Genomic DNA, 17,162 nt, shown 5'->3' on the forward strand with positions numbered 1-17,162 from the left:
TGGCAGCAGCAAATCACGAGGTGCCGTGCCAAGAATTGTCACTCCACCTCTCTCAAGTCGCACTGGGGCTGCCTCGCAGCAAGCCGACACTTAAGCGCCTGTTCACTGGCGCTGGTGGCTGCTGCTGCTGCTGCTGGTGACACGGAGCTGTAGCGGAGAGTTCCACAGAGTCCCCTGACGCCACGGAGAGGTGAGTGAGTGGGCCGCTTGTGTTCACGGCGCGTGAAGCGTTCACAGCGTGTGCAGCAGCAGCGGCGGCAGCAGCAGCAACAGCACTTGGGTTGTGCCGTACACAGTGCGGGACATACGCACAGCCGAGGGTTACGAGCGGAGCGTGGAGAGTCGCGCACGCTTGCAGCGAGAGACGGACGTCTAGACGCACGCGGTGAAGAAGTCTACGTGCGTGTGTTGACCTTGGACTTCTTTCGCACCGCACGTAGCTAATCGGAGGTGCGGGGAGGGTGGGGGATAACAAAATAGACACGCATGCAAAAGGTTATCGTAAGACGTGTCGCGACTGTGAAGAAAGGTAATCGGGCCTTGGGCAGGAAATGTCACGCGGAGCGATGACTCTCGGTGATGGAGACTAACGGCGGAGTGGCAGCCAAAGGAGGGAGCGCAAACCGCCCGCGGAGATGGAGCGATGAGGATCGCGACTCGTGTGCGTGAAGCGGGACGAGTCGTAGCGTCGCAAGACCGCGAGAGAAGAGACGGCGGCCCGGTCGGTGGCGAAGAGTAGCGATGGAGGGGCATTCCGACGGCAGAGCTGGAGCAATGAAATCAACTGGCGCGCCAGGACGCTCGGTGGATTGTCACGCCACCGCTGTTATCCAACAGCGGATCGAGAGATAACGGACGACCACGATGATGAGGAATGCGGGCCGCGAGGCGTGCGTGTGACGGGCATGCCGACACAGCGCTGCGCCGCGAGTCACGCTAACGAGGCTCGTTCTCCCCCTCTCGGTCGTTCACGTCGCTACCTCCTTCCTCGTGCGAACGGGGGCACAAGAGCGGCGCTCGCCAAGAGCGCACTGGGAAAACAGACGACGAGGAGGACTTGGGTTGCGCAACAAGAGGACAACCTGGGTGGTGGGGGGGGCGATGGGCGGGGGGGCATCTCGAGGAGTCGGAGCGCACGGGCGTGGCTCGAAACCTCGGCGCCCATCTCGGGTGCCGCCGCGCCGCGTGATGCCAAAACGCCGCGGGCACGGGAACAGAGCACGAGTCAAAGCGATAATCATTCAATAACTAGGTGGCTGTGCAGTGAGGGGCGGGGCATTCGGGGGCATTCGGGAGTTTTGGGGGTGCTCATTAACAATTAATTGAGCGCGCAAATGCAGGCTTTCCATTTTCATGGATAGATGCAAGCCGGTTGATCACGGCTGATGGTGGTGACGCTTCGACTGCAGCGTGCAGTCGAAGCGACTGCGTTCGTTGACGGTTCATTCAATTGCGCAGACAATTGTGTGCGACACCATTGCAACGCTGACAAGTAAGGCAGCTTCGACGGCAGCACTTTGACGACTCCACAGCAAGGGCTCCTTGAGTCGTGAGGGTCTCGAGGTCACTCGGACGCGTCATTCACGTCTCGATTGGCATTCACCGCTATTCTCAGGATAGAGACTTGCAAAATTCCTCTTCGTTTGCATCTTTAAAAAAGAAAAAAATCACGTATGTAATGCGAAGCGAAACTTCGATTTAAATGCACACACCGTGGTACAATGAACACCACCGCACCAGAGTGCAGTTCATGCTTTTTAGAATTGGCGCTAGATTGGAACGGCGCAACACACGGCAGGTTGGTGTTGTTGTGGTTGTTGTGTTTGTTGTTGTGGTTGTTATCGTGGTGGTTGTTGTTGTGGTGGTGGTGGTGGTTCTGGTGGTTTTTGTTGTGGTTGTTATCGTGGTTGTTGTTATTGGGGTTATTATTATTTTTGTTATTATGATTGTGGTGGTTGGCTTGTTGTGGTTGTGGTGGTTGTTGCTGTGGGTGTTGTTGTGGTTGTTGCTGTGGTTGTTATTGTGGTTTTTGTTATTGTGGGTGTGTTGGTTATTGTGGTTGTTGTTGTGGTGGTGGTTGTGATTGTTGTTGTTATTATGGTTGTTATTATGGTTTGTTTTTGTTGTTTTTATGGTTTTGGTAGTTGTGGTGGTTGTTGCTGTGGTTGCTGTTGTGGTTGTTGTTGTGGTTGTTTTTGTGTTATTGTGAGTGTGGTGGTGGTTGTGGTTGTTGTGGTGGTGGTTGTGACTACTCCTGCGCCGACTCCGCTCGAGACACGGAGTCGACGCGCGGCTTCTGGAGCTGCTGGTGACGGCACGAGGCCACGGCTCCGCGCTGGCAGCTTGCAGAGAAGTGGGATGGGGCCAGGGGGAAGTTTATGTGAACGCAACAGCGATAGCAGCAGCAGCAGCAGCAGGAGGCGTGGGTGGCCACGTGGAAACGGCGAGACGCGCGCGCATCTCGCGGATGACTCCTTTGGCACGGAGCAATGGGATCGACGTCGTAACAACATTCTAGATATCCCATCTCGCTCTGCTGCCCCTCGTGCGTCCGTCCCATTGTTGCCACCAGCTGCGCTCCGCGGGAGGTCGCTCCTGCGCTACTGTGGCTCGCAGGGTCGGGACCTCCCTGTCCCCAGCTGTCTGGCCTGGCGGCTCCCTGCCTCCCCCGCTGTCCCTGTTCGATTCCAAACTCAAAAGTTTTCCAACTTCGGCTGCTCTATGACTGCCTCTTCACTTTGAAGTGTCACTGCCATGCCCCCTATCCACCCTGTGGTCTCAGACCTGGTATGTGCACAGAATATTGAGAAGCGCTCCCATTTCACGTACAGGTAAAGTGTAATGTTAGAGACAGCCTTTTGTCGATCTGCTGCTGGATAACCACACTTCACCACGCTGCTCAGTGCGGGTCGGTGACGATTGTGCCCAGGACCGGTTCACATATTACTTGCAAACAATGTCAGCTGTGGCCGGGAATCAAACGCAGTTACCACTACGCTCACATTTCTGGCGCGCCGTGTGTGTCATTGTCTATATTTGTGCCTGGCAGATTAAAAATCTTAACCATGGCCGACGAGCAAGACAACGTTGGACTGCTGCAGTTGGAGGAAGACACAGACAGCCTGTGCGATTTCCAGCCTCTGCGAATGTTCACCTGCTTCCTCAGCTACTGCGACGCCGACAGCGACTGGGCTCAGGGGCTCATCTCCAAACTGGAGGGCCCCGAGCGTGGGTTCAGAGTGTGTCATCACGAGCGAGACTTCCTCGCCGGGAAGCCCATCGTGGACAACATGGTGGACGCCATCCACAGGAGCCAAAAGATCTTGCTGGCCTTGAGCGCCGACTACTTAACCAGCCGATGGTGCACGTGGGAGACGCACATGAGCATCCTGGGCAACACGAAGATCGGCAAAGCGATCGTGCCAATTCTCGTGGGGCCAGTCGACATACCCTTCCAGCTCAAGCACCTCACCTGCCTGGACGCCGCCGACCCGAACTTCTTGGTCAAGCTGGAGGCCGTGCTGCGCACGCCGAACAGCCTCATCGAGTTGTCCGCAACCCTTCCATCGCCTTCCCGCATGATGCACAACGGGATGCTGCTCCAGGTGATGAGACCGCGAGAGCAGAACCTGGAGCCCTGGAAAGTCGGCACCTTCAACGAGTACATGATCCCGCTGACGCTCGGGTGGATCGTCAGCCTGCAGGACTTCATGAAGGCCATGCTCATCATCAACAAAATGCCAAAGACGGCGAGCGTCTTCAGTGAAAATGAAAAGCGAGAAAGATGCAAAAGACTGTTGCATATCTTGATGGTCGCGCTGATCGTTGCTTTTATAGCCATCTACTATAGATTTATCCAATATACCGAAAACCGTCTAATCCTCCCCGCGTCAATCAGCGGCTTGGTGCTGTTGCTGGCGCTGCTGCTCGGGACGCTGTGGTACGTGTGGACGTGGCCCCGGCACGAGTACCGCAGGCAGCAGGCACGGCTGCATGAGCGGGTCGGGGAGGCCAACCGCGTGTTCATCACGCGCAGCATCATGGCGGGATGCGGGCCCAGGGGGGAACTGCTCTTCGTGTACATGTGCGTGGAGCAGTGCCGCGTGGTCGTCTGCGACATGTTGAACGCGTGCCTGAGCCTCACGCCCGCGGAAACCGAGGAGCTGTTCGCCAAGGCCCTGCGCCTCTTCTCGTGCGCCTACGTCGCGACCGCGGTGAACAAGGGCTTCGCGCCGAAGGATGCGGGAGGAGCCGCCGTCAGCCACGTGGAGGAGGGCATGTGCTTCTGCGAGTACGTTCAGCACGTGGCGCGCGTCCATCACAAGATGCCCCTCGGACGCTGTTTAATCCGCAGGAACAAAGTCATGGTTTCCAAGTATAAGCTGAGTGACATCTACACGGAAGCCAACACCCAAAGGACGATTTGGCAATTCTCAAATTGAAACTTGCGCCCCGCATCTCCTGCTCGGCCGCATTGTATCGGCGCGTAGGCTCAACGGCCCTCTCACCGTCCATCGAATCCACGTCCGCCGATGGCTACACACTCAAACACACACACTCATTCACACACACACACGTGCTTGGTTTCTTTCTTTGCAAGTCATCTTGCATGCACGATTGGGATGCGCTCAGGTTTATACGGAGCACGTTTATTTTTGTTTTCCTTTCCACGAGTCCGAGTTTATTTTGTTGAACCGGGTGAGAACTGTCGTCTGAGAAGAGACCACGATCATCGCATTTGGCGAGAGTGGCCCAATGAGGAAACGTTTAGACCGCGGCGCTCGTGTCGAAGTTACGGGTACCGCTTTGCCGACTCCCTCGCACCGCTCCGCACACCAGAGAATGCGTGACCCCCGGAGCGCGGCCGTGGTGATGGGCACGGCCCGACGCAACATTCGCGGCACCGCAAAGTCCTCGGAAATCTTTGGAAGCCGCGCAGTTTAAAACGTAGCAGGCTTTCGCGACCAATATCATCATCCATAATAGAGGTTTTTGGGTTAAATCGCAATAAATATGTGTCGTTAAAACCCGCCACCACCCGACACAGCCAACTCGTAAGGGTTATCACGTAAACGTCGTGAGAATTTTATTGTGTTATTTTATTATTTTATTCTCATTCTACGTGACCTTACCGAAAGAACCAAGGAAGAAGAACGTGGCCAATTCGTCACTAGTACAGCACGCCGGTGTGTTGGAGAGCCAAGCCACAACATTTACACATTTTGAGGCTCGCGGAGGAACACAGAACACACGCGCGCTGCTCGGGTAATAGACGATCGGCGTGGGAAGGGCGCAGCGCCGGCAAGGACGACGTCCGGTGGTTGAAATTAGCGACGGAGACGACTTCCACCCACAGACATGGAGCAGTGGAATCAACCGATGTGCCAGGTGCGAGGTGGAGTGGCACACCACCGCAGGACCGTGATGGTGACGGCTCGGGCAGGCCTTCATCCAGCAGTGGTTAGATCATGCCCGATGATAATAATTGCAGAATGACCCAAGGTCGACTGGGCGAGGTTCGCGGGGAAGGTGGCATCCCTAAATTGGTTCCCTTCCCACGCACAGAGAGCCAATGGACGACGACAAAACAGGCACTGCTCTGGGTGCGGGTGCTGTGCGTAGAGCGGTCCCTAGGGTACGGCGAATAGGGGCGACCGCCCCGGGCCCCGCGATCTGGGGGGGGGGGGGGCGCGCTTCGACGGCACGGTGCCAGAAGTCATACTTTAGGTTTGGTTTGAAGGCGTCGGGGGTGTGAGTTGACGCGGTCCCCGCTTCCCCCATTATGGACGGCCCTGGCTGCTGGCTGGGTGCTTACCGTGAGAACACTGGACCGGTTGAGGCCATGGACAGGCTGCTTGCCTATCTGCATTACTTTTTTACTTTGAGGTTTGTGGCTCTCCTTAACCACAGTAGAGCGTTATCTTTTAAATACGACACTTAGACAATATGAAGCAATTGCATCGAAAGTGTAATGCTGAATTTAACATTGTCATGAATGTGTTTGGCATTGTCTGATCGACTGTATAAGGTCTATATTTTAAAATGTTTTTATACTTGCCATTACGTTTTTGCTATGCGTGCGTCACTTGATGCCTTGGACTCGCCTGTGAACGAGATTTTCTATCTCAAGGGATTTTCTAGGTGAAATATTTCAATAAACACGAGAAAAAAACGGTACGGTACACCGCTGTTAATGTCACGGGGCACAGGGCAACACGCCTCGACTGTCAAACGGGTGTGGTGCATCACTCATCCCCATCGTCCGTATTGAGCCAAGTTCCGATGCATCCCCTTCTGGGATCGTTCTGCTGCTGCTGTCACCATCCTTGAATCTCGCCCAGATCAGGAAGAACGCTGGCTGTGACATTCCTGGAAGACACTGGTGGTATGACCATCAACCGCATCAGAACATTTGAGCATCCGTGAAAACGAGCTCCACAGCTCATCAGATGGCTCCTCTCTAAATGAAGATTCTGAGAACATCAACAGGCTGATGCGAACATCTTCATTAATGGGAAATTAAAGACACAAACAACAGCGCGATTGTGGTTATGCAACACAAACTTGTGATCAAATCATACACCAATGTAGTCTGCAATCCTTCAACGGAGGAGGAACGGCAAAACTACACTCTCTCTCCTGAAGCCCTCTCGTGGCAAGCAAACATCGACATTGCCATTTACCTCCCGAACACACAGCTACATGCACAAATAGAACAGAACAGCCAATTGCGGATATTCCACATTCCCATGGCATGGCTCAGTTTATCCATATGGCGACCACAGTCGAGCGCGATATTTGAAGACTGCCTCGCATAAAATTGCGTTCAGAAGCCACGGCGCTTGAGCTCACGACCCAAATTCACCCTCCCCAGAGTCCAGCCATCACTCGGCGCTGACGCCACTGCAGCAGGAGTAGGAGGGAAGCGGAGTGAGGGAGAGAGAGAGAAGAATTGCAGCTCCCATTAGACGACAGTGAGAGGTGGGCGGGAGTGGGAAGCTGATGGGAGGAGAGCCCGGGGGCTCGCACCGAGATCCAGTGGCTCCGGGGTCGGAGTGAGGAGGTGGGAGCCAAGACACTGGGCCCTGCGCCCCGGTTGACTTAGGCGACATTGATCCAGCAACATCCCGTTTGGGACGTTTCTTTATGTGAAGGGGGCGTTATTTTCGTATTGTCCCCGTGAGTGATTGCGACAGTGCAGGGGGAACGTCCTGCAGTTTGGTGGACAGCGCTTTTAAACTTCAAATGTGACCTCTGCGGGGAGTCAAAGTATGTTGTTTGGTGGAATTACCAAATATCGGATTTTGAGAGGGCACTGGTCAAAGGTGTCCCCACCATGAATGGTTCAGGACAGTGGCCGTGACGTCTGGAAGAACGATGGGGCGGCCCCTCACCTCCACTCAAGGCTAAACGACGGTGAGCTAAGAGACACATTTCTCGAAGCCCTACAAACGCCTTGCGTCACGGAGCAGTCTCTTAAACCTTGCCTTCATTGTCCGGTAATGTTCGTCGAGTAACGTACAATTCATAATAAACGTTTTTTTTTAATTCTGGCAAATCGCCCGATGCCGCTGGATGTAATTTTTCAGCGAAACGTCGTACTACTCAAATTGTTCATATTGTGGATTTACTATCCAACACACCGGTGGGCTGAAGTAGTCACTAATTGGCACGTTGTGTTTATGTGACAAACCTTACTGGCTGTCGGGTGGTGGAGGGTTACGACACATTTATACTTACGCGATCTAACCTAAAAAACGTTATTATGAATAATATTGGTCGCGAAAGCCTACGTGTTAAACCTACAGTTGTACGCCTCCGTTAGTTTAAATAATTTTGCAGGATGCGCTCGCAAAGATAACCACTGTTTTGGTAACTGTCCGTCGCATGTTCCTGTTTAAGGGAGTGAGCAACGCTTTTTTTAAAATTTGCAATACTTGTCATCGTATGCCAAACACAGTGACCTTCACAAAACATTGCAGCTGTAAGTTTACGACAGAACTCAGCCCATAATGTCCCTGGAGTTACTAAAGTGAACGCAACTTTGTGGGAAGTCGGCAGCAGTGATTGTCTCTTGGTGTGCGTGTTCGGCCGGATCGAGGGGGCTAAACGGGCGCAGCACGGGCTAGAGAAGAGATGGAGTGATGTGGTACAGGAGGACGTGGAGCTGAGTGGACTTGCCGATGACTGGTACTAGCGGTGTCAAGATCGGCCTCTGTGGAGGAGGCTCGTAAAGGACGCTACTGGGCAGTTGGAGGCAGTCGCCCTCCAACAGCAACGGAAGGCGGAGGAGCGACGCTCACAACAACGAGCGGAGCGCCGAGCGGCTAAAACACAGCAGGTTGGCACAGTAGGGGGCACAGGTGGTGCATCGGCCAGTCATCTCAGTCACCTCAGTCAGTCGACCCATTGCACCTGCTGGATCTGCCCCGTGACCTCCTGCCATGTGCACCTTGGCCTCAAGGTGCACATGGCCTGGCACAGGCGCCGTGGTGACGTCACCACCACTTAGTGGCGAATGGCGGTTGTTGTTGTGTATAGTGGTGTGCGCCATAGGAATGTGGAATTTGCACGAACGTCCTGACGGTCTGAGCAGATAGACACTGTCGTCAAGACAAACGCTTCCTTGTTTTCATTCGAGGAGTCTTAATTTCAGCCCCCCCCCCAACCCCCATATTTAATCCAAACAAATTAATTAACCGTGCGTGTGCCCTTTGTGCATACCCTTTAGAACAAAAAAACACGGCGTCTCTTTTAGTCGGTTGCAATGGTCTTCTGAGTGTTTATAATGTGTTTTATAATGCATGAGAGGCAGAGACAGGCGGTGGTAATTAACTGTGACTTCGTCGTTGAACAGTGGCGAGGCATAGCCACTGACAGTCTCTCCCGCTCGGCATCGCCCTGCAGGGTAGAGAAACGTGTCCTGCCACATCCCTTCATGCCCATCATGGATTTCTGTCTCCGGTCAATAATTGCTGTGAATAACATTAACATGGGCGTTGGGCGTGTAAACTCGTTTGGCTCCTATTCTGATTCGTTCAGGATTGTTAGTAAATCTATTAGCACGAAAGAATGTGTTGCATAATAATAAGATGGCCTTTATATGTACGGAACAATCTGAGTCTGTTGACTCTTTTTTTTTTGCAAGAGTTTTATCTTAAATGTATCAGAGCCGGTCATGCCTCCTCCTCCTCCTCCTTTCACCAACCCCAGTGGTGAAGTATGGTTAAAATACCCCATTGACCAACACGGCGCAGGAATTCTTGTATCCATCGGTGTAGTAGTGGCACACGTACAGTACGTGTGCTCACTGCAGCACGATGTCCTCTTTGCGCCACACTATTTTTATCTAACAGTCGTGTGTTTATATTTAACGCCGCAATAGAGCTCAGTCTCTCGACATTTTCCAATCGCCCTGTTGCCCTGGCTGTAAAGAAAATATTTCCACGAGTCTAATCACCGCAGATCATCCGGATTAAAAAGGCGTTCGGGAAAAAGTACGGCGCACCCCCCAATCTCGTGCCCACTGTGAATAAAGTTATAAAAATACAGTTATACAAAGCTGGTCTCTCACACCGGATTATAAAACGCACCCTCAACTTTTGTTTTGACTTTCAGGGAGAAAAGTGCGTCTTATAATGTGAAGGCGTGCTTTGTTATTCCAAAAAAATGTCTCCATCCATTGCGCTATTACCCTGCGCCCTAAGGAACTCATCAATACGTGAAAGTCATCATCAACATCAGTCACGGTCATTCCACTGCTGGGTTAATTTCAAATAATCCAGGACGATACACGGACCCAGAAACGTTGTTTAGACTGGAAGAATCCGATGAGCTATGAAGCTTTTTTTTTCCCCCACACATGTCCAGTGGGTCATACACGGGAGGTGTAGGCGAATCCCACGCTTCAGTGGTTTCCCCGTTGCTTAATTTCGCGCGGGCGCTGAGGTTTCACTTCTCATTCTTTTTTCCTGGAGTGTCGATGTATTCATTGGCTTTCCATCCTCTTCCTCGTGCCGTTTCGCATCCTCTTTCTTATCCGCCAGTTGCTTCCGTGACAGATGCAGATGTGACGCCGTGGTCGTGAGCTTAACTCGCCAGGCAAGTCGAGCTGAAATTGAGTTGGCGGCAGGGAGGGAGGGGGTGTTGCAGTTGTCAGCATTTTAAAATCAGAGCGCGCATGAAATCACGTTACAAAAACACTGCCCACACCGCAAACCGGCTGCAGTCAAAGATACAATTGTGCAGGGGCTCTCATCCCAACGGTAGGGTTATAGAGTAAAGGCGCGGCCCTGAAATTGCTCGCTCACGCCACTGCTGGTGGAAAGGCCTCCGCGAGACGGTGTCGTTGCTCCCACTCTTCCAGGGATCTTAGAAGAGGTGGCAGTAACCACACTCTGCACCAGTTTTCAGTTTAATTTATTTGGTATAGTCCTGTGAGCCATTCGGCTCTTGAATTGGGTGCAACCGCAACAAACAAAAACATGAACAAGAAAACATCTTAAAGTGACTATGCGCAAACGGAAAAATCCAGGAAAAAAACAGCAAAAAAACAACAAAAGCTTCCAGAAAAAGCACCGTATACCAACGCTGTGTGCAAAAATCCCAGTGGGATGCAAGTCAAACAACAACAACAACCACCACAAGACCAACCGATCGACTGCTGAGTACCAGTTCTACACTGCTGGGTGGACGGAAGCGGAGGGATTAAAAAAAATGTCCCATTGTTTCAGCTGCCGCGCCGGGTGGTCGAACCGGTGAGCTCTGGATTGCAAGTCCGGTGCGCTGACCACTACACCACTGCGTCCCATGGAAGACGACAGTCGTAAAGTTATACAATTATACTGCGGTATGGGGCCGTGCATAAATGACGTCACGCACCTGGGGGGGGGGGCAGACATTTGTGACGATGTGTGACAGAGGGGGGGGTGTTTGAGAAATGTGACGTCACATCAAAATGCGCAACTTTAAATAAATAAATTAAATAGACTGTTTCATATATGTTTTCTCCTACAACATCAGAGTGCAGCGCCACAATGACAATAGTTAAAGAGATTTGAAGCAGAGCTTTGTGACGTCATATTTTAGGGGGGGGGGGGTCTAACTTCTTGTGACGCCGTGTGACGAAGGGGGGGGGGTCAAAAATCGTCCAAAATCGAGTGACGTCAATCCGGTGGCATGTTACTATGCAGCTACATGTCTCCCACGCATCTCACAACACGCAAATTCAATATTGTATCACTCGGGGTCCTCTGTGAGATATGGAGCCAACCGCTGTCTCGGTATTCACTCGGGGATCAGTGGGGTGTCTCTAAATGGAGTTTGTGATTGGCGGTAGACCTGACCTGAATTGACGCCCGTGAGAGCGTACTGCCGGGATTTCCCGCTTAGAAGACGCACGCCCGCAATACAAAGATCCCCCATATAGCCTTAACACACTGTCGGGGCAAGTGCTGTTAGCGAGCACCTATGAAGGCCGGAACGCTACACGAGGGGGTGGGTGGCCAGCACCACGCCCGACCGCCTTTGTCTCCCTAGTGGCAATGTTTACACACCGCACCAGGTACTCATTTGAGGCTGAGTCGACCTAGGGGAGGCCCGGGACCGGTTCAGATAATCGTCACTGGTGTTGGCCGTGAGCGGGAATCGAACCCGGGTCGCCGGGTTCATAGCGCAGCGCGCTAACCGCTACACTATCGCTCCCCACTCTGCAATACAGCACAGGCAAAGAAGTGCGTCTTATTATTCGCAGAATTCCTCACTCGGAAAAACGGTGACGTGAACATCGCGCAGTTCACCATCGTTGGCTCAAGCGAGCACCTGGCGCTGCTGATGACACACGGGACTTTGAAGCCGGTCCAGAAATAATTTGCTTGCACTGCACCAATGCTGCCGAGCAGATAGATGCACTCCCAGAAGGCCGTGGCGCTGATTGGTTGTTTAAGAAAACGCTTATTTATATATAAGGAGTAAGTGTGTGTGTGTATGTGTGTTGCACGTTGAGCTTCGATCGCACAGTACGTAGCCAACCGTGCTAATCAAAGATGCTCATCGGAGCCGGAGATGCAGATGTGGGAAGGACGCGTTTTTTATTCATTTTAATACCGTGAAGCATTCTCCACATCGACCGCTGAAGGATCGTTCCGTGCAAGCTTCAAGGCGTTGTCCCAGGCGTGGCGGCTGCAGTGGCAGGTCACTGCAGCCACAGCGGTGTGGGAAGGACCCCCGCGGGTCTCTCGAGTCCACGACAGCCACCCAATGTCTGTTACAGAGTTCCCAGCTGTGGCGGCCAGCAGATGTCCCCACACAGCCGTGCCCAGGGCGAGCACGCCCAATCTGAAGATCTCAATGATATCGATGGAATATTCGTGGCTGGAGGAGGTCATGAATGCAGGGAGGAGCTATTCCATTTAAGGCCTTGGATACCAGCAAGAGAATTTTAAAATCAAGATGGGTACGCACAGGGAGCCAGAGAAGGGACAGGAGCACATGTGTGTGGTGTGATCCTTAAAGCGTGTACCAGTTAGCACCCAGCACGGCCACATTTTGAACATACTGCAGACTGTATAGGTGCTCGCTCGGGATTCCAAAAAGCAGGGCATTACAGTCTCCAATGTCCATGTACGCATTGTGCACGGGCAACAAGCGCAGAGTCAGAATCTTAAGTTAGCCCGGAGGAATCCGATGAGCTACGGAGCTCTCTATTTCACCGAAGTACAGCATGGCGGGGGGGGGGGGGGGTGGTCGGCGAGTTACATCAACAACCACTGCGCAAGGCGATGTAACGGAGAACAGGTAAGCGAGTCGCTAAAAATAGATCAATATAAAAAATGAAGTAATCGAAGTACAAATTGGTCAAGTGCAGCCGCCCGCGGGTGTCTTCTGCACGCCGCGTGCGCGCTGCGAGGAATCTCGAAACCTCACCGAGATGGGCAGTGCGGGTTGGCGAACGAACGACGTGGATTTGGCTGCACCGTTCTCTGCTGCCCGCAACGCGCACCGCACCCGTCCATTGCGCAGGGTCGTGTCCAGGGTCAAGCCCCGCTCAGCTTCCCAACGTCTGGCGAGATCTGGCGCGTTGTGGATGATTTGGGGATACCTGTAATGGAATATACGCGCATTTATTAATATAAAACATGAAAGAAACCCAAATAGGTAATTGTCACGACTCATTAGTCACGTCCACGACGTTATTTTGTTTGTTTCATGGAGAAGATACATTACAACCGTGGAAGGAAGATTTAAAAATAAAAACCCTGCGCTTGATACGGAGGGCGCTGACAGCCGTCGGGAAATGCTGACGCGCGCGCGTCATAAATACAGAACGCTGTGGCGTGTAGCTGGTCACATTATGCGTGCAAAGGCAAAGATCCCCCATATAGCCTGGACAGGCTGTTGAGGCAAGTGCCGTTAGCGCGCACGTATGCAGGCCGGCTCAGCACACGAGGGGGTCGGTGGGCAACACCAAACCCCTCCGCCTTTGTCTCCCCAGTGCTGATGATAACACACCGAGACAGATCTATTCGTTTGAGGCTAAGTCGACCGAGGGGAGGTCCGGAACAGTTAAAAATATCCGGCCACTGCTACTGATCGTTAAGCGGAGCTCCGGGTTCGTAGCGCAGTGCGCTAACCACTGCGCCACCTCACCCCGCACACGACAGGATGTGGCAGCAGCAGGAGGCGGCGGTGTCAACCTCCTCACGGCAGGAGTCACCTCCAGGCGGCTCGGCCCCTTGCCAACATCGAGGGGCCGAGGTCTCGCCCGTGACGCTGTTCACCTCCACGCGCACCTCACCCACGGCGACATGCGAACCCCGGGGACCGCTGCGAGTCACAACGCCCTTGCGTTGTTTCCATAACGCTTGGAGCTAACGGGAGGAAGGGGTGTCGCAGATTAGTTATGTACAGCAGCGTGGCCGACACGCACGCGCGCATATTAAACTGAGCGACAGAACGGAGAGAATTCGCGTATCGGGGAACAAATGGCTCGCGATGGAAATTAGCGAGTTCGGGTGGGGACACCGCTTTAGTGGAACGGAATGACTGGCGGCTGCTGATGGACTACACCGACGATGCATCGACAACTTAAAGGAGATAACGCAGCCCGAGAGGGCCACCGCCGTGGAGACGGAGCAATGCGAACGGTTCGCGCGAGACCGTTCTCGCATCGCAGTCGTAGTCATAATGTTAACTTGAGTTTAACACGGAGTGGTTGTAGGAGTGGGACATTCGCGATAAATATCCACAATAGAAGTTGTTTGGGTTAGATCGTGTGAATAGAAATGTGTCGTTAAACCCGCCACCACCCGACACAGCCAACCAATAAGGTTTGTCACGTAAACAATTCGTTACTAGTTCAGCACTAATCGGTTGTGTGTTGGAGAGTGAAAAACCTTACTCATTGGCTGTGTCGCGCGGTGGCGGGTTTAACGACGCATTTATATTGACGCAACCCAAAAAGCTCTATTATGGAATGTAGTCGTAGTGATAATGTGAACTTGTAACGCGCCTCCACCACACAGTGTTCACTCGCTCTCACAGAGAGAGGGGGAGGACGACTCAGAGGCGCGAGGAATATGAACCACAGATGACAAGGAAACACAGAGGAATAGGAACCACAGAGGAATAGGAATCACAGACGACGGGGGAATGCGGCAGCTAAGTGGTGATTCGGCGCTACCAAAAAAATATCCGCGTTCTGCGGTCCTCTATGTATTAAGATGTTTTCGGCCAAATAATTCGTATGTATACTTGGAGGATGGTGATTGCATGTCTTCATCCAGCAGTGGGTAGAACATCCCTGACGACGACGTCGATGTTGGCAATATAAGCGGCCAGGTGTTTATAATGATATCGCCTGCTCTGTGCGAATTGCGTGCGCCCGTGGCAGGTTTGTAAAGTTCAGGCGACGGCGTCTGTCGTCGCCAATACGAGGCAGACCTTCCCGGGTCACAGTGGTGCCCGTGCACACCTCTCTACTCGTTTCATCATTCACACAGCAAGTGATGAGCGCAGCGCCGTTCCGTAATAGCGACCACACGCAGCGTCTCATGTCAGGCTAAGCTGACCCCGAGTCGCTCCGTCAGCCGTGGTAACACCTCTCTCTCTCTCTCTCAACTCTCCATCGAGCCGTCCAGTGTAAGCAGCGAGTTCTCACTGAGAGCAATGCTGAGGGGCCGTCCATAAATGACGTCACGCACCTAGCGGTGGGGGTGGTCAGATATTTGTGACGATGTGTGACGAGGGGGGGTGGGGGTTTCAGAAATGTAACGTCACATCAAAATGCGCAACTTTAAATAAATATAGACAACACGTTCTACTTAATTAAATATAATTTTTATAAATGTTTTCTCCTACAACATCAGAGTGCAGCGCCACATTAAATACGCATTACAATGACAATAGTTTAAAGCGATTTGAAGCATGTTTTATTTTGGGGGGGGAAGGGGGGGGCAGAACTTTGTGACGTCATATTTGAGGGGGGTCTGACTTTTTGTGACGCCGTGTGACGACGGGGGGGGGGGGTCAAAAATCGTCCAAAATCGCGTGACGTCATTTATGGACGGCCCCTGACTCGTAAGTTAAGGGTGCTTGGTAGGAAGGTTCGCCATAGCTAACAGGACTAATCCCATCCGATGCAATTGCAGGCCCGCGAGCATGCCCGGATTAACGCAGGGGGCTTTGGGCCATCAATCCCAGGGCCTCGAATTTGTAGGGGCCAAAAACGATACTGCGACGCAATGGTAAACCCTGCAGCGTGGTTTAGTCATGAAAGCCAAAGTGGCTGCGCTGTGTGGGTGGCTACCGGCTATGTGCCGACATTTTTCAAAATAGATTGTTTTTTTAATCATGTCAATATTCTGTCGTGCCCCTCCCGCGCCCCACCACCACTCGACATTGCCAATGAATAACCTTGTCAAGTGATGAACAAACGTGGTAAATTGTTACTGCTTCAGTAGCGACCGCCGGAGTGCTGAAGAGCACTCCACGGGCTGTGTCGGGTGGAGGAGGGTTAACGACACACACAATAGCTCTGTCTGTCGTAACGCGGATTCAGCTTTACACGTCTCATGTTGCATTAAAAAAAACAGATCTGAAACTGGCCAAGGTGGATAACGGTGCGTTGGTTGGCAGCCGGTACGGTGACTTGTGGCTCACCGTCAGAGGTGAATAGGTGAAGGAATGTGTCATTTTAATCCCAGTCCCGACCGTAAGAGATCGGCACGACTTGTGTGGGGGGGGGGGGGGGGGGGCGTTGGTCTGGCAGTGGATTGATCATGGCTGATGATCGTTGACGGTGATGCGGAATGGGGGGTATAAAACCTACGGAGAGAGAGGGAAAGAGCGATGGAGAGACGCGCGCGCACGAGGTGGAGTTTCGTGTCGCATCTGCTCACGATCCACGCACATCGACGGATGACGGCATGGGGCGGGTTCACTCAATGGCCCACGCATGAGGGCGAGCGGGCGCTCTTCTGGTGCCTCTGCCGTGTTTGCCGAGTAATTGTCGCTTCTGGGGCTGAGCCTCGGGGTAGTGTCGTTGTTGACTCGTTGGGCCCCCTCCCCGCACCGTCAATTAGCGATCGCGAAGATGAGAAATGACCGCCTGCGTACGCAAACACAGACGGGAAGAACGTGGCCCGCCAGCACACGCGTGGTTAATACATTCCTCGGGAAGCACGTATTGTGGGGTCTCAGTTTAAACACATTCCTGCGGAGAGAGCTGGTAGGAACGTTGGGTTGCTCGGTCAATGGCCAAGGTCCACGGCGGCGTGTTGTATTCCGCAAATATGCCCGACTGTGAGGGCGGGCACAAGCCGGCGTGAGTAGGTTAAACGTTGAGTTTTATAAGGGCACCACGGGGTGACCAGCTCCTCCCCACCCAGCCCCACCCCTCCTACCCCCCACCCAGCCCCACCCCTCCTACCCCCCACCCAGCCCCACCCTCCCCACCCAGCCCCTCCCAACCCTCCCCACCCAGCCCCTCCCCACCCTCCCCACCCACCCCTCCCTCTCTCCCCACCCAGCCCCTCCCCACCCTCCCCACCCAGCCCCTCCCCACCCTCCCCTCCCCACCCAGCCCCACCCTCCCCACCCTCCCCTCCCCACCCACCCCTCCCTCCCCACCTAGCCCCTCCCCACCCTCCCCTCTCCACCCAGCC

General features: G+C 53.4%; 1 protein-coding gene and 1 long non-coding RNA gene across 3 annotated transcripts; one reads left to right on the forward strand and one right to left on the reverse strand.

Moving 5' to 3' along the window:
* Positions 1 to 19: 19 nt before the first annotated feature.
* On the forward strand, positions 20 to 6,175 carry LOC116943299 (uncharacterized). Its single transcript, XM_032956037.2, has 2 exons — positions 20 to 190; positions 3,050 to 6,175. The coding sequence occupies exon 2, from the start codon at positions 3,066 to 3,068 to the stop codon at positions 4,440 to 4,442; it is 1,377 nt and encodes a 458-aa protein (XP_032811928.2). The 5' UTR covers positions 20 to 190; positions 3,050 to 3,065; the 3' UTR covers positions 4,443 to 6,175.
* On the reverse strand, positions 4,629 to 16,883 carry LOC116943298 (uncharacterized). Of its 2 annotated transcripts, none has more exons than XR_004402911.2 (4): positions 16,409 to 16,883; positions 13,715 to 13,868; positions 12,925 to 13,099; positions 4,629 to 10,111 (listed from the first exon to the last, which is right to left on the reverse strand). It is a non-coding gene; the product is annotated as an uncharacterized LOC116943298 (long non-coding RNA). The 2 variants fall into 2 exon arrangements; XR_004402910.2 differs by having other exon boundaries at positions 13,648 to 13,868.
* Between the last annotated feature and the right edge of the window lie 279 nt (positions 16,884 to 17,162).

Source organism: Petromyzon marinus, chromosome 17, assembly GCF_048934315.1.
Source record: "Petromyzon marinus isolate PM22_M1 ecotype Great Lakes invasive population chromosome 17, UKy_Petmar_22M1.pri1.0, whole genome shotgun sequence".
NCBI classification, from domain to species: Eukaryota; Metazoa; Chordata; class Hyperoartia; order Petromyzontiformes; family Petromyzontidae; genus Petromyzon; species Petromyzon marinus.

What these genes read in the sequence shown, in the direction of transcription:
- LOC116943299 (XM_032956037.2), top strand. Translation starts at nt 3,066, where the DNA reads ATGGCCGACGAGCAAGACAACGTTGGACTGCTGCAGTTGGAGGAAGAC.